This window comes from Myotis daubentonii, chromosome 18 (assembly GCF_963259705.1).
Source record: "Myotis daubentonii chromosome 18, mMyoDau2.1, whole genome shotgun sequence".
In the NCBI taxonomy this organism is placed as follows: Eukaryota; Metazoa; Chordata; class Mammalia; order Chiroptera; family Vespertilionidae; genus Myotis; species Myotis daubentonii.
The window spans coordinates 2607624-2630396 of NC_081857.1; the positions used below are offsets into that span (position 1 = coordinate 2607624).

Consider the following 22773-nt stretch of genomic DNA (forward strand, 5'->3'; position numbering starts at 1 on the left):
GCGTCTTCTCCAAGGACGATAGACCGACGGCTGTGGGAGACTCCGGGTCCTCCAGGCACAGAGCCGCCCCAGCAGCCACCAGGCCGAGGGAAGCGAAGAAGACCTGGGCACTGGGGTTCATTTCGGCTGAGCCGCGAGGCTGTCACTCAGCAAAGCAGACCCGACCCGTCCGGCACGCCAGGCGGAGTGAGCTGCACAGCAAGTCGGCGCAGAGACAAAGCCGAGTTGGCATCTGTTCTCTGCTGGGTCTCTATGTCCCACCGCCTTTTCCCACAGCGGGGGTCCCTCTCCGTCCCACGCGGGCCCCTCTCCGTCCCTCACGTCCTCGTGACCTCATCCCAGCTGACTCTGCATGGGCTGGAGGGCAGGCGGTCTGTGGGCTGAGAGATGTCGCCAACTCGAGGAGAACAAGACGCGTTTTCAGGCAAATAGAGTAAGAGCCCCAGTAGCTAAGTCCCGGACTCGGGGGGCAGGTCTCTGAAGGGAAAGGGCGAGCCCGTTACTTAAATAACGGGAGTGGCGCGGTATTTCCACCGAGCTGCCATCACGTTCCGGAAGCCGGCTCCTGCCCAGTGTCGCCTGGAAACCGGGCGTGGCGCTCGGGGAGCCTCTTCAGGATGGAGCTTGACAATTAGAGAAACGGATGCCCCTGGACCGCCAGGTGTTTCTGTCTTCGGGGGTCCAGCCCCTTGGATGGCGCTGGGGGAGAGGAGGGGCCCCTCAGAGGACACCCAGCTCAGCACCCGTCTCAGCTCGAGGAAAGGCCCCAACCGGAGATGGGAAAGACGGAGGGCAAGGGCTCCGCAGACGCTTCCCCAAAGCGGAGACATCACCCCCCTGCCCCCCAGGCACCGCTCCGGGCCTCTCCTGTCCCAGGAGTTGGTTCTCTCAGATGTGGAGGCTGGAGAGCGAGGCCCGAGGCAGGTCTGCCATGGCACCCTCAGCCACCTGCGCCCTCCCTACTCCCCCTCAGCACCCCCTGCGTGAGTCTAGCGCACCTGCCCGGGTGCGTCTAACACCCACCTTCCCGCCCATCACAGGTCACAGCCTTCATGCCTCCAGGGCTGCCGGGATGTCCAGGCAGCAGCAGAGCCCCGTCTGCCCGGCCCCGCAACCCCGCAGCCCCGCTGCCCTGTGCCACTGAGCCCACTGAGCCGCACCGTGCCTCACTGAGCCGCACGGGCCGCACGAGGGCAGGTGTGGCTGGGAAGGGCTTTTTCACCCTGTGACCTTCCGTTCCGCGTGCCCGAGGTCTTCTTTATGGCGGCTTTGGGGTCTCTCCCCTCTGGTGTCTCTCTCCCAAGCCGCAGAGACAGACAAGCTACACCCCGGCCTCCAGCCCAGGGCAGCCCTCCTCAGCCTCCCACAGGTCTGGCAGCACCCTCTCCTGGCTTTCAACCTGTAGCCACCAGGCCCCCCAGCCTTCCCCGTCCAGGCTGCACTGACCACCCAGCACCCCTGTCCCTCACCCAGATGTCCCACCTCCCAACTCAGCCACGTGCCCAGCAGGACCCCAGAGAGTCCCCTCTAAGGACTGAGGCTCTTCTGTCCACTGCAGGCCTCCTCTCTGCAGATCCGCCCAGGGGTTGCTTGGACTTTTCTGTGACTCGCCTCTAGTTACTAACCCGCCTCTTTCTAACTCCCTGTGATGTAACCAACGTGAAATCACTCTGCCTTCTAGAGCTCTCTCTTCCTTCCTTTCTCTAGGCAGCTTGTGTTTGCTTGGGTTGGTTAAGCTGCCAAAAACAAACAACCCAACCCTCCCCAAACCCCAAGAACTGGGCTAAATATAATTCAAGTTCTCTCCCCCTGTCCTATACAGTTTCTATCCGGTCTCTCTCCCTCAGGTGGCTTCCATTCCCCAGGCCAACTCGTGGTCCAGAGTGGCTGCTAGAGCACCAGCCATTGCATTCACTGTCCAGCCGGCAGCAGAAGGGCGAGGGGAAGGAATGCCTTCCTGTGTCTGGACATTCCTAGGAGCTTTCTGTCCAACTTCCACTGACCAGAATTTTGTCACAAGAGACATGACCACATGATGGGGGGCAAGAAAGTTCCTCTCCTCCCGGTGGCCATGGGCTCCCCTGAAAATCAGGGCTCTGTTAGTCTACGGAGGGGGGTGTTGGAAGAAACCAACACATGAACCTGTCCCTTCATGTCTGTGCAGGTCCCAGGCAGGAGAGAGACACATTCTGCAGCTCCTATCCCGACATAAGCATTAGCGTCCAAGTGCACATGTGCATGAAGGAGCCGTGTTATGGTCAGCGGTGGCGGCCGTGGGCGGCGTCAGTGAGGAGGTCAGCGCGCCCTTCTTGCCTGTTCACTGAGAAGCCTCCTTTCACGCCCACGTTCGACTTCCCGTCGCTTCCTCGAACCTCGATCTGAATGGAGGCTCTCGACTCCCCTGGTTATAATTTATTTATTTTTTAATGGAGACTTGAGAGCAGCTATTAGAGATGGCTGGCAGGCCGCTCGTCTGACACAAGGTGAGGTTGCCTCCCAGCTAAGTGGTTCCCAGAAGGGTCTCAGCTTCCAGGACGCGTCTTCCGGGGGGAACTGTGCCAGGTCGGCCACCTGGACGCTCCCTGGCCCGGGAAGGCCGGCCGGGGCTCTGCTCAGCAGGAGGCGTCCGGAGGGCGGAGGGCGCACAACTGCTCTTGGGCTCTGGGAGGAGGAGCAGGAATGGCCCGAAGGAGGAGAAAGAGGCAACCCAGGAGAGGACACTGCCCCCCGCTCCCCCGCTGGCCTCGGGTCCCTGTCTGTGGTGGTGGGGGGGGCACAGACCCCCGCACACAGACAAAGCCTTAGCCCTGCCTCGCTCCGCGCTCTGTGCTCCCGCGGCCCTTCCTCAGGGGGCTGATTGAGATCCAACCAACTGCGAAGCTCCCGTTACCAGCACTGACATGTGCTTTTACAAAAACAGCGCGATTGCATCCTTAAGAGAGCTACAGTGTGGTTGGTGTTGGTGACACTGAGTGGTAAGGGAACCGAGAGGAAGGGGCAAGGTCACGCAGAGGGCAACTGGGCCCGGCTCTGCCCCACGCGCTGCTGTGCACCCCGCGCGCCATGCCGCGGGCTGGCAGGAGGGCTGTGCCCATCTGTACGTTCTGGGGGCCCTAGAGGAAATCTGCCGTGGATTTGCTCCCCCGGGGCAGCGGGCAGTGTGCTGGTGCCGGGTCCTCTCAGCCACACGGTAGGTTCATCTCGAGGCAAACGAATATGGAGGCTTCTCCTGCTTCCTCCCCGGCCACGTCCTTTAGAAATTGCCATCGTCGAGGCGTTTCCATGTCCAGGGGACACGGGGCACACGAATGGGGTGACGCACTTCTCACGCTTCGTATGTACCACTTGGCAGGAAGCCGTTTCCCGCCCGTGGCTCCCTCGCGGGAGGTCTGGGCCTCCCCAGGGCTTCCTCGTCCCTCCACCTCTGGGCCTGGCGGGCTGGCCCACGTGGGTGAAGTCCCACCTCCCACCGTCCTCCGAAGCTCCAATCAGGCAGAGGCCCGAGCAGCAGGCCTGGCCCGAGCCCCCGAGGCAGACGCGCCCCGTCCTGCGCGCGAGGCCAGGCCTCCCAGATCCTGCTGTGCTGTGAAGCCCTCGGCCCCGGCCTTCTACCCGCTGAGCCCGGAGGAGAAGGGGAGTGGAGGGGGCTGCAGGGCGTCTGTCTGCGAACCTGACCCCTGGCTGCCTCTGCCGCCCCAGGCCTATGGGTCCCACCGCGCCCCTGAGCTCGGAAGGCGGAGAGACAGACAGCACAGGGTGCTCCGCCAGGGTGGAAGGTCCCAGGGACTGGCCTTCTCATCCACAAGCTCCCCGGGCCGACGGCAGGGCGTGGGGCCCGGGTCGGGTCTGAGGCACCTTCTCTCGAGCCGGTGTGTCAGCCACAGGAGCTGACGTTGTGACTCGTTTCCACTGGATGGATGGACGGAGAAACTGAAGCCCACACAGAGGAGTTTCCCATCAGCCCCCGGGGCCGAGGCCGGGTGAGGAACAGGAGGACACGCTTTCATCCCACCTTTGGTTCAGAAGCATCGAATGGTGTCACTGTCACTCCCAGTGGAGGGAGGAGCCTCGGGTTGCGATGTCACTGCGCCTGGGAACTGAAATGAGGGAGGAGACCACAGTCGCCCGGGGACGGTGGGTTGCCGTCTCCACACCTCCTCCGGCAGCCGCCGGCGTCCACAGGGCAGCTGGTTGAGGTGTGAGGGTCCTGGGGGGTTGGAACCCAGGGGCGTCTTGAAGCCCATGCTGACTCCCGGTGGAAATCCCAGCACCCACACACTCCTGCACCCGCCGGTGCCGGTCAGTGATGGGTCCGTGAGCCGAGCGTTCCTCACGGGCGCCCTTTCATTTGCAGGAATTTAAAGAAATTCAGACGTTGGCGAGGACTTCCTCCTTCCCTGCCTCAACCCAGGATCCGTCAGGGCATCAAAGGACTGTGTGTATGTGTGTGTGTGTGTGTGTGTGTGTCTGCACATGGCATTCACATGCGGATCCTTTGTGGGAGAGGCCGGCCTCACGCTTCCTGAGTCCAGGCTGGAGTCCAGGACCCAGGTTCCGGGCGGCCCTGCCCTTTGCTTGGCCCTTGTCTTCCGTTCTCTGCTCCGTGACTTTGGAGTTCACTTCACCTTTTATGAGGTGATTCCACTCCACGGGTGCGAGCGCTCGTGAACAGATAAAAGGCGTAACTGGTATTTCAGGAGGCCGGCACGTGGCTCTTTCTGTGAAAACACAAGGGCATCCTGTCGCCATCCAACTCCTGTCCGAGTTCTGGCGGACAGGGTGGCAGAGCCGCCTGGGGCGAGGCGGAGAGCCCTGCCTCCCGCTCCTCCCCCCGGGGGTCGTGAAGCCTGGCCTGCGGACAGTGGGACTCCCTGCCTGGAGGGACGCCCTGGGCCTGCACATCAGGCAGAGAGAGTGGCCACAGAGCGGAGGGCACCCACCGGGGGAGCGCCTCACACCTGCTCCCGAACACCTGTCTGCTGTCGGTCTGTCTCTGAGCCCAGGTGTGGTCCCTGCAGGGCTGTTCACATCCAAGGACAGTGTTCTCTGAGCTCCGGCCTCCTCCCCACCTGTGGGTTTGAATCCAGCCTGGGCAGCTAACCTGGGGCCTCCCAGCCCACCTGAACTCGGTGAAGAAACAGTGCCCTCTAGTGGGCCCTGCTGGGAGCTGGTCCGGCCCGGTCATGGCTCAGGCCAGACAACCGGCTCCAGGGCTGAGCCTGGCATTGATCTGTTTACCGGAGAGGAAAAGCGGAGTAAGAACAGGGGGGTCCTCTTATCTTGGGGGTTTCAGTAAAGGATTAACCCAGGGCCAGTGATGGAGAGGGTGGGTGTGACCTCAGATGCATGTAAAGGGGTGTGACAATTTCTATAGAAATCACTTACCTGCCGGGACTGGCCTCTGACATGAGGGGGTAGATTTGTGAGAAGGAACTCTTCCTTTAAGAAATACGGCCAAGAATTCTGAGCCGCGGCCTATTAAACACCCTCATGCACGGGCAGCAAGGGGGGTGGCCCTTTAAGGCCGGCTTCGGTGGCAGCTGCTGGGCTAGGAGCGTGGGAGGGCAGGGCAGCGGCGCCGTCAGGGCCGGAACCTGATCGCATGTGATGGCTGCGGATTAGGTAACAGCTCCGCCGTGGAATTGGATCTGGAGGGCTCATTTGAGTCCTGCAGGCGCCCGGAGATAAAGGGGACCTTTTAAATAATCATTCCGTCTCCTGCTTGCCAGCGTCGGAGCGTCGGTTCTGCTTAGGCCATCGCCTTCTCGTTTATTTCACGTTGGCGGGATTTGTTTAACTGACTGGTTTGCCTATCAGCCCCACACCCGTGTGTCGTGGGCCCAGATGTGCGTGCAGGGTGTGAGCTGGGCATGTGGCTCCCTCACGCCCCCGTGGCAGCCCCGGGCTGTCGGACTGCCCCGGAACAGAGTGGAGGCGAAGGCTCTCTCTTATGCTTGCTGTTCCCATAGGTACAATGTTTTTCTCTGAAGTTTTTTATCGGAGCCCCCAGCATTTGTGGTGTCTCGAGTTTTTATCATACCAACTTCGTATTGTCCACATTTAGAAACCAGTCAGATTACATTTCAGTGCATCCTCATTTCTTTTGGAAAGTATTTCCATAGGACTCCGAAAAGGACAGAATCTAAGTGAAATGCTCACACTTCGACTGTGATTTTTTAATTCTCCCTCAACTCAATGGTCCTTCATGTTTGCGGGCGTCCACCCTTGTCCGTCTGACCCTCCGCAGCAGGCACGGCTGCCTCCCGGGGTCCCTTCCGGCCATAGACATTTCCTTCCTTGTTTGATTGAAAGCCAGGCCATTGTCCAGACCAAGAAAAATAGTAACTAGGTCGGCATGCGGGCCTGTGCGTCGCTATGCTTGCTGTTGGTTGTTTAAAAGAGGAAGCCAGGCCTGGCCGCCAGCTCAGTGGTTGGAGTGCCGTCCCATGCCCTGGGAGGTTCCATTCCCGGTCGGGGCATATTCCTAGGTTGCGGGTTCGATCCCTGGTTGGGGCATGTCTGGGAGGCAACTGACTGCTGTTTCTCTGTCACGCCTTCTACCCTCCGCTCTGAGGGCCACCGCGGGTCCGCACGTGCCTCAGGGATGTGACGCAGGAGTGGGTTTCTTGGTGAACCACCTTCTGGTTGGTTCTCGTTGCCTTTCAGACACTCACAGCCCTTCCCTGGCACACCCCCGGGCTCACCAGGTGCACCCCTCCCTGAGCCAGCTCTTGCCCCGCTGGTCCAGTGGCACGTCTCCATGGGTCACAGGACCCTGCCAGCCCATTCCCAGCGTGGGGACAAACACGGGACTGCTGCTCCTGGGCCTCAGTCACTCCCCTCCTCTCCTGCCCCTCCCAGTGCTTTCCCATGTTTCTTCATTGGACATTCTTCCCAGGCTCCCTCTGGGCAAAGACCTGGCCGCTGGCACCCTCATTGGGTGCGCTGAGCTGTGTGTCGGGTGCAGGGTGTGCCAGGGGTGAAGGAGCCACCCGCTGCCCTGCTGACCAACTAGATCACTCCCTCCCTTAGTCCACCCTCGCCCCACCCTTCGCCGCCCGGGCACCACACTGCAGGCACCTGCAGGCCCGCCCTTCGCCGCCCCCAGGCACTGTGAGTGCTTTCAGTTCTGGTTTTCCCCTTCTGGTGCCCACTAACGCCCCTCTCTGTCTCCCTGCAGTTCTGAGCATCCGGGGCGCCCAGGAAGAGGAGCCCACAGACCCCCAGCTGATGCGACTGGACAACATGCTGCTGGCGGAGGGGGTGGCAGGTCCCGAGAAGGGGGGCGGCTCGGCGGCGGCAGCAGCGGCCGCGGCGGCCTCTGGAGGGGCCGGTTCTGACAACTCGGTGGAGCACTCGGACTACAGAGCCAAGCTGTCACAGATCAGACAGATCTACCACACGGAGCTGGAGAAGTATGAGCAGGTAATGCCCGCCCGCCGGGCCTCGCTCCGCCCCGACTCCGTCACCTGCAGTCCAGCACGCCTTCCTTTCACATCGTGCAGGGCACGCCCGGGTGCCCTCCGCCCCCATGAACAGAGCAGGGTCTCTGGGGCCCTGGAGTCAGACAGACACAGGTTCCAATCCTGCCCCCTGCAATGGTGTGGGGCCTGTAGGACCTATGAGTGTGTGTGGGAGTGAGTGTGTTCCCTGCAGTGGTGTGGGGCCTGTGTGACCGTGTCTGTGAGTGTGTGTGGGAGTGAGTGTTCCCTGCAATGGTGTGGGGCCTGTAGGACCTATGAGTGTGTGTGGGAGTGAGTGTGTCCCCTGCAATGGTGTGGGGCCTGTAGGACCTATGAGTGTGTGTGGGAGTGAGTGTGTCCCCTGCAATGGTGTGGGCCTGTGTGACCGTGTCTGTGAGTGTGTGTGGGAGTGTGTTCCCTGCAGTGGCGTGGGGCCTGTAGGACCTATGAGTGTGTGTGGGAGTGAATGTGTTCCCTGCAATGGTGTGGGCCTGTGGACCTATGAGTGTGTGTGGGAGTGAATGTGTTCCCTGCAATGGTGTGGGGCCTGTGATTGTGTGTGGGAGTGAGTGTGTTCCCTGCAATGGTGTGGGGCCTGTAGGACCTATGAGTGTGTGTGGGAGTGAGTGTGTTCCCTGCAATGGTGTGGGCCTGTGGACCTATGAGTGTGTGTGGGAGTGAGTGTGTTCCCTGCAATGGTGTGGGCCTGTGTGACCGTGCCTGTGAGTGTGTGTGGGAGTGTGTTCCCTGCAGTGGCGTGGGGCCTGTAGGACCTATGAGTGTGTGTGGGAGTGTGTTCCCTGCAATGGTGTGGGCCTGTGTGACCGTGTCTGTGAGTGTGTGTGGGAGTGTGTTCCCTGCAGTGGCGTGGGGCCTGTAGGACCTATGAGTGTGTGTGGGAGTGAGTGTGCTCCCTCAAATGGTCTGCGGGACCCAGTGTTCCACAGCTGCCCCAGGGTGGTGGTTCCTGGCAAAGAGCTGAGCTCTTGGAGTCGAGGCTGTTACAGGAAAGGGTGGGAGCGGCTGTGAAGGGCAGAGCCATCTGTGAGGGTGAGGATTCTCATTGAGGGTCTCCTCCAGCTGAGACCTCCCCTCTACACCCGCACGCTCACTCACACACGTGCACTCACACACACATACTCTCACACTCACAGTCACACACACACAACCTCACAATCTCACACACATACTCTCACACACTCACACTCAGCCACACACACAATCTCACAATCTCACACTCACTCACACACACAATGTCACAGTCTCACACACTCATACAATCGCTCACATACTCAGTCTCACACACAATCACCATCTCACACACATGCACTCACTCACACTCAGTCTCTCACACTCACAGACACAGTCACACATGCTCACACACACATGAACTCACACACACTTATGCATTCACTCACAGACTCAGTTACTCATACACACTCACACTGACTGACAAAGTGACACACACTCATACACACATGCACTCATACACACTCACGCTGGCTGACACAGTGACACATTCACACATCACGCTGTCTCCGTGGCCAGCATGAGTCCCTATACCAGCCTTCCCTCATTGATTGACAGATGTCTGATTTCCCCGCCTTGATGGCAGCCTTGTCCTGACACCACAGCTGACTTCCTCCCTTGACTGTCAGGCCCCTGGCTTTCTCTCCTTCCTTGGGTCCCAAAAGAAGAGGGAGGAAGAGCAAAAGGGGAAGGCCCTGCCTTCCAGTCCACTTACGACTGTCTAGGTCAGTGTTGGCGAACCTTTTGGGCTCGGCGTGTCAGCATTTTGAAAAACCCTAACTTAACTCTGGTGCCGTGTCACATATAGAAATTTTTTGATATTTGCAACCATAGTAAAACAAAGATTTATATTTTTGATATTTATTTTATATATTTAAATGCCATTTAACAAAGAAAAATCAACCAAAAAAATGAGTTCGCGTGTCACCTCTGACACACGTGTCATAGGTTCGCCATCACTGGTCTAGGTAGAATGCAGATGCAAACTTAATAGACAATTTAATTTTTAAAGTAGAAATAGGCATTTAAGACGTTAAAGTGAAGACGGTTTCATTGTTGTACTCAGATCTACCTTCCTTCAAAGTGCATTTCTACCAAGGCCCTTCGTTAATGAGATAAACTGGCGCTTGGGCTCGGCCGGGAAGCCAGCTGTGCCACCCCTGCCTTCAGAACCACGGCCCTCCCTCAGGTTGGCTTGTGTGGACATTCCCGGGCCCAGGGGTGTGTGTGGAGAGCTGGCTGACCCAGGAGCCAGAGGGCAGTCGCCCTGAGGGATGGGGCACCCTGGGAAGACACGGGGACATTTCCTACGAAGGTTCCTGGCCTCTGGCTTCTTCCTCCTTCCCTCCACCAGTCAGCCTGTCTCTGGCATAACTGCCTGGCCTGGCATCCAGGGAGCTCACGCCCAATTCCCGAGCACAGGAGAGCCCGGCGTGTGGCCTCCCCGCTACACCCAGCCCTGTAGTGGACGTTAGATGGGAAGGTATTGGGAACTGGCTTTGTTCTCAGCATAGAACTGACTGTCTTCCTGATTTAACCCCAACACTCCTCTGTCACCCCAAATGAGGAAGCCACGACTACTACATTTTTCTCCAGGGCATTCTGTGCTTGGGACAGGTACTGTCATCATCTCTGATTGGTACAGGTGCGGAAACAGAGGTCGAAGGTCAGGTGATGTGCCTGGGGCTCAGCCAGCGTGGGCAGGTTGCCCTGGGGCCCGGCTGTGGCCACGAAGGGCCAAGCCCGCCCTCCGTGGCTCTGTGGACTGCTTGCTGGCCCCAGGAGCCTGGGGTCATGGTCACACTCAGCAGGTCCCTGTGCCCCTGACAAAGGTGCTGGGTCCTGGGTGCTCCGGGGCGCCCGCCGTCACAGAGCCCTGCTCACGTGTCATGGGAACGGTCCCTGGCCATCCCCCTGGAGAAGGACTAAGAAATCACCGCCTCACCCACGCAGGCATTTCCAGCTGAGAGCCGAATCCACTCAGCACATCTGGTGCTTAATCTCGTGCTCATATTAGTTGTGCTGCTTATTATAGTGAAGAGCAGCTTGTAGGGGCCTGTGCCTATGCTGTTAGCCTTCCAGCCGGTCCGACCGAGACCAATCTTACTCACGTTTCTGTGACCATTCCTCTGGCAGCTTTTTGAAAAGTAGGAAAGCTCAGTAGAGGAAGTGGTGTTCGTACCTAGATGCAATGATCAAGTTGACTCTTGAATAGTTTTGTGTGTGTGTGTTGTTTTAATTTTAGTTTGTTGCTGGTCGAGAGCCAGGTGTAAGGAGCCCTGAGGGCTTCCCGTAATGTGCCCTCCCCCCCTGTCCCCCCCCCACCACCACACCCCGCCAGCCACCACAGCTGCCTGCACCGCACTGCCCACCGGTTTACTGGTCCGCAGCTGCTGGAGACTCTCAATAGAAAGAAGGGGAGGAATTGTTTTGTTCCTTAGATGGGGTTGGAACACGTCTTCAGCAGCCACCCTGAGGCGGAGGCCTGGGGAGCTGGCTGCTCTAACAAAGCCACCATGGCGGGAACCTGGGGGCTGGCCCACCTGCTTTCTTCAGAAAGCGGGGCTCCCGCGGTTTTGCAGGCTCCCAGCTTCTGTAAGCAGTGCTGCCGGGACGTGGACGGGCCAGTCTCCAAGGGCTGACCTGGGCTGGTCGCTCGCACCCCCAATGAGACTGGCCTCCCCTCCTGGGGGAAGGGTTAAGGGAAGAAGGTGGATGTAAGGGCTGACCCAGGGCACGGAGCCAGACTTTCTCAGAGGCGTTTCCTCCGTGTCTCTCCCAGGAACAGCCTTTCAGAAACCGCCGCCCCTGGGGGCCGCTGCAGCGCTGGCTCCAGGAAGGGACAGTCCCAGAAACCGCCCGCCTGTGTGGGTTGTACTGATTGGCAGTTGTAACCTGGCCATGGTTCTGAGGGCTGAGCCTGGGGGACGGAGAAGGGATGCAGGAAGTTGAGGTCTGGAGAGATCTGGGTCGGGATGTTCTGTCCGTCTTCCCGGACTTGGAATGTCGTAAGCTGCCGGCCACACATCTGAGCAGCTGGCCAGCAGCTGTCTGGCTGCCGCTGGGCAATGGGTGGGGGACTCCACTGTCTGCCTGCGGCTGAGCAGGAGGCCCCAGGGAAAAGGCCCTAACAGCAGGCAGTGTGAGTACTTTTATTCTCAGCAGCGAGGCACATTAATTGTGGCCCCGCCCGTAGCTTTGCGGTGGGAGCCAGTGCCCTTGGCAATGCCTCCTCATTGGCCCCCAAAGTGGGCCTGTGGAAAGCTGCTGCTGCTGCCCCGAACCCGCACCCCACCCCGAGCCTCCTGGAGTCCCACAGCTCACTGCTGGGTTTACCCCCTTTTCTGTACACAAAGTGGGGTGCTTCAGGGCAGAAGAAACTTACAGTACAGAGCCTGTTTCTATGGTAGCATCTTAGTGGAGAGCAGAGGCCACCTGGACCGATTGTCCATGGACTGGTCCTCAGCAGGTGTCTGCAGAGTAGAAGGAAGGTACCTAGGAGCCCTTTTGTTTTTACCAGGAGGGAGTCTGAGGCCTGGAAGAGTTCACCCAGTTGTGATAATACTTTGGGTTCCTAAGTTATCGGTCTTTGAAGAGACAGTGATACACGTTTAGATGGCCCAGTAACTCAGTTCCTGCTCACCGCACCTCCCCGGTGGGTGTTGTCACCCACGTCACTAATGAGGAAGATGAGGCAGAGACGCAATGTCAGGTGATGCCCGAAGGCCCTCAGCCAAGGGAGTCCCAGAGGGGACTCCTCCTTGGCCTCTGCTGTGTCCCAGTGTGGGCACTGCCAGGCTCGCTAGAGGGTCAGGAATGGTCGCGCCCACCCAGACGAACAGAGGGAGCTCTGGGTGGCAAAAGGGTTCACCCAAATCCACGAGGAGGCAGGTCAAGGCCAGCCTCCCAGTCCCAGAGGGTGTATCTCTGCGTACCTTTGGGCAGAACCTCAGAGGATGGCTCGGGGAGGGGCCGTGGCTGGTACTGTCGCTGCGTCATTGACCAACAGGAGGGCTTCGTGCTGCCGAAACGTGGCAACGCCTGTTGTCGATCACGAACGCATTTCGTGGTTAAGACTGGGCTGGACCCTCTGAGTCTTGGGTTCTCACAGCAGCCTTTTCCTTTACACATCGACTCCACTCGGACGACATTGCATGAGTTCACCTGGGAACAGGTGCTTTACTGAGTGCCGAGCGGGGAAACCTGGCTACAGGTGATAAGGACAGACACCAAAGGAAAGGGCAGCGGGTCAGAGGGGAGGCCAGGATGCCTGGGTCCGAGGGCACCGCGGTTACACCCTGCTACGCTCCTGTCTGCAGGGCGAGCCCCTGAACCCTCTAAGCCCCGCGGTGAGGCTATGCCTGCGGGCCCCTCGCGTTGTGGGCACAGGGCCTCCCAGAGGCCAGTGAGGAGGGACTCCTTGTAACAAAAGCAGGAGTGGAAATGGGTTGGTGGGAAGCTTAGAATCCCAGGATCCCACTCTTCCGTGGACGAGGCAGGACGTGCTTTTGTGGCCCCACACTCTCTGTGGCTGTGAACACGGGCGGGGGGGGGGGTTGTGACATGTATTTTACACTGAAATTATCTTCTTGTCCTTTACAGTAGTAAAATCGTGGGGAAAAAGATCGAAACATGATTAAGAATTTTCTTTTCTCTTAAAATCTATAGCTGGCCCAAGGTTAGCGTCAGGCCGTCACTTGGTCTGTGCCTCCGACTTGACAGAATGCCACCAACGCCTTGTAGGTCCCTGCACCCACATCCTGGGGCAATGCACGCCCGCTGGCCCTCACCTGCGTGTCCTGTCCCCGCAGGCCTGCAACACCCTGTGGGTCCTGTCCCCGCAGGCCTGCAACACCCTGTGGGTCCTGTCCCCGCAGGCCTGCAACAAACACCCTGTGGGTCCTGTCCCCGCAGGCCTGCAACGCCCTGTGGGTCCTGTCCCCGCAGGCCTGCAACGCCCTGTGGGTCCTGTCCCCGCAGGCCTGCAACGCCCTGTGGGTCCCTGCACCCACACCCCGGGGCGCCGCACGCCTGCCGGCCCTCACCTGCATGTCCTGTCCCTGCAGGCCTGCAATGAGTTCACCACCCACGTGATGAACCTGCTGCGTGAGCAGAGCCGGACCAGGCCCATCTCCCCGAAGGAGATCGAGCGGATGGTGAGCATCATCCACCGCAAGTTCAGCTCCATCCAGATGCAGCTCAAGCAGAGCACGTGCGAGGCCGTCATGATCCTGCGCTCCCGGTTCCTGGACGCGCGGTGAGTCGCCCTCGGCCCGGGCTCTGGGAGCGTCCGGGGGCTGGGGCTGCGGCCTGCTCCAGGCCCCAGTTTCCCCAGGGAGCCGAGGAAGGGCGTGGGCCAGAGAGGCCGCTGTGGCCAGAGCTGCAGGAAGCGGGGGCTGGAGGGTCGCATCCATTCCGGAGCAAGGACGACGTGGCTACGGGGACAGCAAAGGCAGGACTTTTTCCTACTACTGGGGACCTCCTTTTTTAAATGTATTGATTTGAGAGAGAGAGAACACTGGCTTGTTGTTCCACCCATCTTTGCATTCATACTCGGTTCATTAGTTGACTCTGTATGTGCCCTGACCGGGGATGGAACCCACAACCTTGGTGTATGGGGGACGACGCTCTAACCCACTGAGCGCCCGGCCGGGGCGGGGACCTCCTCTATGGGCCCGTCTTTATCGGGTCTACTAGCACGCGGCCCGACACGTTCCCTGGAAAGGCAGTTCCGTTTGAGAGCTGGGACCCCCTCCGGGCCGTGTGCAGGCCAATCGCCACTGCCACGCTCCGGGCTGAGGTTAAAACAGACGGTGAGACCCGGTCCCGGGGGCACAGGGAGCGAGGGCTGGTGCACAGGGCCCGAACCTGGCTCAGGGTCCATGTTTTCTTCGGGATTGCTGCTCAGGGCCTCGGGTGAGTTCAAAGAATTCAGTTGAAACCATGGATACAAAGGCCTTTAAGACCGAACCTGAGAACAGATGACAAGCCATGGCTCTGAGCCCGTCCTCCCCAGACCAGAGCACCCGGGCAGTGCTGGACTTCTCCGGCGCCGGTTCCCAGCCGGACGACGTGGGGATCGGCACCTGCTGTCGGGGGAGCAGCGTGTGATCTCGCAGACGCCCCTCGGAGAGGCTGCCTCTCTGGCTGCACCCCCTCCCCAGGGGCCTCTCCCACGAAGGCGGAGCTACCTTCCTTGTGTCATTTTCTGAAGACAATCCCACTCTCCGATTTTTATCATTAAACAGTTAGATGTGTCAGGGGTGCACCGTTTCACGGCCGTAGCTTCTTCAGACAGGCTGGCTGCTCTCTTTGCATTTGTCTCCCCTGGAATCGTGTGTTTCTCTCTGCTCCGTCGTGGCCTTTGCCGCCCACAGGCCCGGCATCCCCTCACTCCCTGTTGTTCGGTGTGTTGTGGGCCCCCCTGGAGCGCAGCGTGAGAACGCCAACCAGCAGCCTGCCTCTGGGCCGGCGGAATAGCCAAGAGAAAGTAAAGCTGAAGATGGCTTTTCCTGGCTGGGCGTGCCCATGAGTGGGGAGAGGGGCCCCGAGGCAGGACCCTGCGTCCCCCTCCTCCAAGGCCGCCAGCCTGGCTTCTCTCACGCAGGCGATTCCTAGCAGGGCGGCCTGCAAGTGACAGGCGGCCTCAGGTCCCTCCCTGAGTGCAGCCGCCACTCTGCCATCCCCATGGCAACACCCCTCGTTAAAATGCTGGAGTTGGTATTTATGTTGGCAGATACTGAAAAAAAGAAAAGTTGGACCCAGACTGAGTTCTTTTCAAGAAAGGAGGCGGGGAGAAGGGGGCAGGCCGGCGCCCAGACTGTCCTTGCTGCAATCCTGCTGCATACGGGCCGCGGTCGGACGCAAAGCCAGGGCCTCGGCTCCCATGGCCTCCACGCCGACCATTTCCTTTGGCCCGAGACCATCCCTTCCAGGGAGCTTCGTTCCTGCTTGGGTTGTGACCTCTGAATCGTGGCCTCTGAGCCACGGTCCCAGTGAGCACAGCTGAGCCCGTCGTTCTTGGCGCTTATTCTCAGGGTATATTTGGTGTCAGTGAAAGAATATAACCCCCAACGCCATCCAGGGCTGAGCCAATGGCTTTCTGAGCACAAATACAGTGTGCGGCGCCTGCCGGGCAGTCATGGCCCCTCCCCGCTGCCGTGGGCCAGGCTGCGGGGGCTCAGCAGAGAGCGAGGGATAACAGGGAGGGGTAACACGCAAGGGGGATGCATGTGTGTTAGGTCACCACACATGTAGACACACATGTTCCTGCTGTGCTGTGTACACCCCTGTGTTCGCTCCCTGTTGTCCCTTAACATGGCCACAGACTTAGCAGCTAACACAGTGCCTCACTGTCCCTGCTGCCTGGGCTCACCTGAGGTGCGGGGCCTCTTCCAAACTCTCTCCATGGGGCGGAGTTCAGTTCCCACAACTCTGGGGCAGGTCCAGGCTCTGGGAGCCGCCCCTCCAACAGGCGGCCCGCACGGCCAGCAGGGGGGTCCTGCCAGGCAAGCGTTAGCCCAGTGCCCCCTCTCCGTGGACTCCCGCCCGAGGACCAGAGCCTGCGCTGCTCTCGGTGTCCCAGGAGCTGTGAGCACGGGTCCCCACGGGCTCCGTAGAATCCGCCTCCCCCTCTTCCCCTGAGCTCTGCCCAGGTTTCGTCCATGCAAGTCATTTCCTTTTTCTCTGCCTTACGTTGGCTTAACTGAGCCAGAAAATGGCGGCTTAAAAATTCCACTCATTCATTAATTCACCCATTCATTCAATGTTCATCATCTCATGCCATGCACCAAGCCTCGTCCTGTGCAAGTGTGGAGATTAAAGCGGTTTATGGGCAAGGTGCCAGCACGGAGACCTAGCAGGCTAGCGCTCAGAATCCGAACTCTACTCCTTTTCTTCGCAGTAAAAAGAGAGAGGACTTATAAACCCCCTTAATCAGCGGTCGCCAACCGGCGATATTTATGTTGGACTGGTGGTCCATGAGGTCCGAAAGGTTGGCGACCGCTGCTCTTAATGATTGTCCGGCAACAATTTGCCTTTTTCAATAACGTTTTGCTGGTGAGAACAGCAAGAAGGTAACCATGGTGAGAAGTACCATGTGCGCCTCGCCCGATAGAGGGCTGCAGAAAGCGAACAGCAACGGGGCCATGGAAGAGGACGGACCCGGGAGGGAGGCGCTCAGAAGGGCTCTGTAGAGGTGGATTTGTTCACCGAATAGAGTCCAGATGCTGAGCTAGCACTGGAACAACAAAGATGAAAAAGGTGTGCATGGGCCCAGCCTTCAGGGAGCTCATCTCACGGCACAGAGGCTCTTAGACGCCACGCAAAACCGCACGTGAACTCCTGGAACACAACTGCCAACCCCGAGTGGCCAGGAGGGAGTCAGGGTGGGCACAGGCCTGAGTCTCAGAGAAGCGTGGGGTCAGCATGGCAGGAGCCGTGGACAGCGCCCTCCAGCGGCCACGCAGCGGGGCCTGAGTGCTCACTGTGGGCTGGCACTCGGGTTTCAGATGAGCACGGGACAGCCCCTCCCGTGGGGACCGTCCGGCAGTTGGGAGACATACAGACCTGTGCACATGCTGCTGAGAAAGGCACGGCGGGTGGGAAGGCAGAGTGTGGAAGCCAGGAGTGTCTTTGGGGGACGGGCGCATGTGGTGTGGCTGGGTGAAGTTGTGTAAGCATGGGTAGGATTGGGGGGATGGGCACCAGGGACAGGATAGGCCCCCTGTAAAGCCAGAGCTGTGTCCTGTATCCAGGACCAGGGCACAGCAGGGCTCGGGCTCGGGTCAGGGTTAGGGGTAGAGTCAGGGTTAGTGTTAGGGGTAGGGCTAGGGTTAGGGTTGGGTTAGGGTTAGGGGTTAGGTTAGGTTAGGGTTTGGGTAGGGTTAGGGTTAGGGGTTAGGTTAGGGCAGGGGACAGCATGTATGGTACTTAGCAACATAAGTCCACAATGCCTACGTGTCCCACTCTAAAATCTGTCAGATTCAAGGAGTTTTTTCTCTAATATGCTGCATTTATCCGGGAATAATTCATCCACATCTATATTTCTTAAAATCAAAGTCTAAAGACCGACTCTCTGAGGTTTGAATGGCCTGGTTCGCGAGCTGGTAACACTGAAAGCTGAAGCGAGTAGCCGGTGTCTGCGTCCCTGCCCCTGTCCTGGGATGTGTGACTTCCGCTCAGTTTCTTAAATCCTGACAGATCCTGGCCCCGGGGTTTCTCCGGCCTAGGCTGTGTGGCCTAGGCTGACACAGCCGGGAAGGAGTGGGGAGCAGGCCCACCGGGAGGTGAGGCCTCCCGGGAGACTGCCCCCACAGGAGTGAGGCTCACCCCATCAGGGCAGCATTCGGGGCGCAGGGCCTCAGGCCCCGAACAACTCTCTCCAGGCCCAGAGGAAGCCAGAGGTGATGCGAGGACAAGCTTGGTACCGAGGCAGCTCGGGCTCCCCCCCGCCCAGACCCCATCACGCGGGAGCTTCAGACACTTGCCTACTTTTCAGTTGGGTTTTTAACTCAACTGCCCAGTTCTGATGCTGGTGACCCAGAAACCCAGCGTGATTGGGGAGAGCGACTCGTCTTGCAGTGTCTGGACAGATGTGGCTCATACCTGTGGACAGATGGTGCTCACCCGGTAAAATCAGGCACTTCATCGTGTTAATTAATCCACGCGGGACCGGAAAACACAATATTAGCTGAATTTCCTGTCTAGCACGGTGGTCCGTGCTTTCTGTTGGCTAAATTGGGAAACTCTATCCTGGCACAACCAGGGACGTTCTGGGCATCTTGTCCATAAGGAAAAGCTTTTGATAGAAGCAAGAAAGGCAAGTGAGCTAATTTTATTTTAAAGAAGGAGGCCCCTGCTCGGGGGTGTGGGGACGACCAGCGTCTGCAGTGAGCCGTGTCCCCACACAAGGCCTTCCCGGAGGAGGCAGTGAAGGAATTCTCACTTTAAATTAGTTCAATTAGCACTTTTTTTTAAGGCAGAAAAACGCTTTTATTCAAAAAGTGGTCTTGGGCTCAGCCACCTGTGTGAGCATGAAAGCAGGCAGCGGGCGTCTGATCTGCCAGGTGGGGCTGTTCTTACCTGGAGATGCCGCTTCGCTCCGGGGCCGGGAGGCCAAGCCCTCGGTCCTTCTGCCGCGCCAGGCCCTCTTCCGGGCCCAGTGGGTATCTCGCAGGTGGGTGTGTGATGGCTGTGGCAGCCAGGCCCTCTTCCGGGCCCAGTGGGTATCTCGCAGGTGGGTGTGTGATGGCTGTGGCAGCCGGCCCCTTGGCACAATCGTGTCTTCTCCCAGTGGACCCCTTCTCTCCCTATTGGTGTGAATTTGGTGTGAACTCGTTTTTGTGTCTCGTTTGCTCCCTTTCTCCCGTGCAGGCGGAAGAGACGGAATTTCAACAAGCAGGCGACGGAAATCCTGAATGAATATTTCTATTCCCATCTCAGCAACCCTTACCCCAGTGAGGAAGCCAAAGAGGAGCTGGCCAAGAAGTGCGGCATCACCGTGTCCCAGGTGAGGCCCGGCTCAGCCTGCGCCTGGGGCGGCCCTGGGGCCTGCAGGCTCTAGCAGCTGAAGCCCTAAGACAGCAGGGTCAGCCTGCGCTGTGTGAATAGGGAGCTTCGGGCCAGGGCCTGGGGAACTGGCCAGGGACCAGCTGGAACCAAAGACCCAGTGGAGGGCTGCGAAACCAGGGCTCAGGTTCCTCCCACCGACAGCCCGCTGCCTCCAACACGGAGGAGCTTTCTAGGAAAGTTCTCATGTAGTTTCTCAGACACAGTCCATGCCTTAGCCCACTTTCTGCCCCACCCAGGAACTCCACAGCCAGGGGACGAACTGTCACGTGAAAGGGACAGACACGCCTTCTCTCTGTGCTCACTGACGAGGGTGTGGGGAACTAGCGGCCCGGTGTGCACTGGAGTGGTCGCATGCATCGCTGAGGGCCCCTCCCCCAGAGAGCGATGACGTGACAGGTGTCCGTTGTCAGGGCAAGATGCAGGAGGTTCACAGACCCGAGTCTTCAGCATTCGTGTGAGAAGGAGAGGAGGCAACGTTCATACGTAAGAGGGTCCGTGCGAACCTCTCGCTCAGTTGGAACCTCGGATTCCACCCTGATCTCTAGCTGGGACCAGGAGGGAGAGCCTGAAATCCACACAGAAAGACTTGCTCGGCATTATCTCACGTGCAAGAGACCCAAATGGGTCTCCGTGGTGGGTGGGGTTGGGGGTGGGAGCGGGGGTGCGTGGGGGGACTGATGTAGTGCGGAGTTCGCTGGACAGCTGCCCGTCCTCTTGAACAAGCTACGCAGCTGTACTTTGTTGAACCGAGCCCTGGCTCCTGGTACTCCCTGCAGGGCGCACTCCCATCAGCCTGCGATGAGCCAAGCAGAATTAGGCCTGGCCAGGGTATAGTCTCCACACAGGGGACCCCGATAACCAGCTTGCCAGGGGCTCCCCAACAAGCTGTGTGATTTTGCAGCAGCGTTAGCAACACCTTCCAGGAAGATAAGGTGGGAAGATCAACCCCTTTTCAGCTCCACCTTCCTTAGGCGCTGACCCAGCGGAAGGTCATTTCCAGTCCTGACAACCCAGGAAGCACCACCACAGGGGTGGGGATGGGGGTCCCTGTCTGGGCCTCCATCCATTGTCCTCTGAGCCTAGACCCGTGGTCCACGAGGAAGGAGAAGTGACTTTTCCACCCTTGCTGGGTGTTTGGCGGTGCCAGCTGTGGACCAGGTCCCTGATGCCCAGCCAGGGCCCTCCCTCCCTCCCTTCTTCCTTAACAATGGCCCCTCCCAATCCTGAATCAAAACCTCAGGGGCAGGGAGGAGGGAGTCTGTTCCAGCAGCTCTCCATGCCCTTGGCTTGGCGGGCACTGTTCTGCATGCTGAGGGACCTCATCCACGTTCACATCCGCAGACATACCTGCTCCCCCGGAGTGCCAGCTTCACGGGGACTCTCCATGCTGTGCCCACGGGCTCTGGGGGCGTCGTAGGTTCACCGTGCCCTCCCAGTCTCTCCAGAGGAGCTAGGGCTCCACCGGCCCAGGACTGCCTGTCAGACCTCAGGCCATGATGCTGAGCAGTGAGGTCATTAATGAGACACGGGTTCTATGTGTCGCCCAGGGCGTGCGACAGCCCACGGAGCTGGCACCTTCCCTCCCATTCGGCTGTTCTCGCCTAGAAGGGAACTGTCCCCAACATGTCCCCCTGCACCTCTTCCTTCTCCTGTTTTCTTGCTTATAGCTGATTTCACCATCCCTCAGGCGTGTCCTTTCTTCCTCAAAAGTCCCCCAAACTACCATCATCCCCCGTTTCTCAGCTCATCCAGGCCCTCCAAAGAGCCCTCTCCTTCCGCTCCCTGTCCCACCAGCAGTCAAAACGCAGCTCAGCTACGTTGATGCACATGGGGTGGGGCATTGTCCAGGGAGAACAGGATTGGGGTGGACTGCACAGCGTCGGTGAACGACCAAGCCATGCCCTCCTCTGAGTTTGATTTTTAAGCAGAGCTTTGGCATTTCTGCTGTATCACCCGCTGCACAGAGCGACCGGGGTCAGCGTGTGTGACTGTGACTCTCGCTCACGTATTCAAAAGTCCGTGTCGTTGGCAAGAATTCCCTTTGTCCGCCTTTGGCACAGACGCTGTGTGCCGAGGTGCAGGAGCACCGCCCGCCCCCGCCAGGCTCAGAGTCTGCTTTGTGTTACCTAATCCCCGGCATTTTAGTGCTAAGTCACATCTGGAATCTGGGGCATACACGCGCCTGCCTAGGCCGGGATCGGGGAGGGAGGCTCGCGGGCGCTGCCCCAATTGTGTCTGGCAGAGGCCGGGACAGCTGCTGTGAGCCTCGCCAAGGGACTGAATTCACAGCGAACGGAAACCAGGCTTATTCCGAGTGTTGGCTTGCATGCGGGAGCCTGGAGCCCCAGTTTCTCCCCAGGTCGAGCGGGCAGGCCTGGCACACCCAGCAAAGCCTGTGGACCTGACCCCACGGATGCTGACACGGTCTTAGCACCACGGCTAAGCATCTAGTCCACATGAAAGTTACCTAACCCCTAAGACTCTGCATTTAACCCATCGATGTTGACCTAGATTTACATGGATACTTAAAGGTCAGTGTATGTTTATTGCCCAAAGTCAATGTTAGCATTGCTACGACAAAGAAAATTCTTGCCAACACTGCTCTCATTGTTCTTTATTTTATTTCAATTTTTTAAAAATATGTTTTTATTTTATTTTAGAGAGAGAGAGAAACATTGATGAGAGAATCATTGATCAGTTGCCCCCTACTAGAGATGGAGTCCCAAACCCAGGCATGTACCCTAACCAGGAATCCAACCGGCAACCTCTCAGTGCCCAAGACACGCTCAACCAACTGAGCCACACCAGCCAGGGCCAAAACTACACTTATTTTTTAAAAGCATTTTGTTTTAGTGTCATACTTAACAGGTCAGCAAATCCCGGACGCTTGCGCGGCCTGAGAGGGTCCTGGTTTAAAGAGTGGCTCCTCCTGGGGGTTTTGTCGCTGTGGTTGTGTGAATTGTGTTGTTCAGCGAGAGAGTCTCCTGTTATACCGTTGCTGCTCTCGACTCTAACTTCAGGCCTTTTCCTCAAGGTTGTGAAATCTTAGCTGGACAATCCCCCACCCACCTCTTCGGCTTCCCCTCCCCCTCCCAATGGCCCTGTGTGGAGGAGGAAATGCTAACCTTCTCGTCTTCTCTCACACGCTCTAGGTATCAAACTGGTTTGGAAATAAGCGAATCCGGTACAAGAAGAACATAGGTAAATTTCAAGAGGAAGCCAATATTTATGCTGCCAAAACGGCTGTCACTGCCACCAATGTGTCAGCCCACGGAAGCCAGGCTAACTCACCCTCAACTCCCAACTCGGCTGGTTAGTTTCCTCTTTGATTTGGGGGGACTGGGCTCCGTGTTTGTACTTGCTTTTTCTGCATCGGGGTTTCCTTCACACCTTCGGGTTTCTCGGTTTATGAATCTGCGTGTCCTTTGGTGTCAGTGCCCCTGAGGGGTTTCCCTTTCATTTCCAAAGAGTGATGTGTTCCGCTGTTTTCACGAAGGGCTTGCCCGGAGGTGAGCACAGGTGTGTCTGTTTAAGGTAAATCGGTTGGTTTTGAGGAGGTGACGCCACGTTCCCCCTTCAGAGATGCCGGGAGGAAGCTCGATGGCCACATGGGTACGTGGACGTGGTCCCGAGCATGGCTCCATGTGTGAATATTCACTCTTCCAGCCAACATCTCAGTGGGTGTTCGGTTCTGCAAAGTCAGACTGTA

At 58.6% G+C, this 22773-nt stretch overlaps 1 protein-coding gene across 5 annotated transcripts in view; it reads left to right on the forward strand.

The window, feature by feature from the left end:
- Positions 1-22773, forward strand: part of PBX1 (PBX homeobox 1) — a 205352-nt gene that overhangs the window by 157275 nt on the left and 25304 nt on the right. For 3 of the 5 annotated variants that reach the window (XM_059674288.1, XM_059674291.1, XM_059674290.1), the window contains 4 exons: positions 7181-7425; positions 13559-13749; positions 18867-19002; positions 22217-22376. In XM_059674288.1, coding sequence (XP_059530271.1) covers positions 7181-7425; positions 13559-13749; positions 18867-19002; positions 22217-22376 — 732 coding nt within the window. The remainder of the gene's footprint in view (positions 1-7180; positions 7426-13558; positions 13750-18866; positions 19003-22216; positions 22377-22773) is intronic. The other 2 variants (XM_059674289.1, XM_059674292.1) reach the window with 1 other exon arrangement.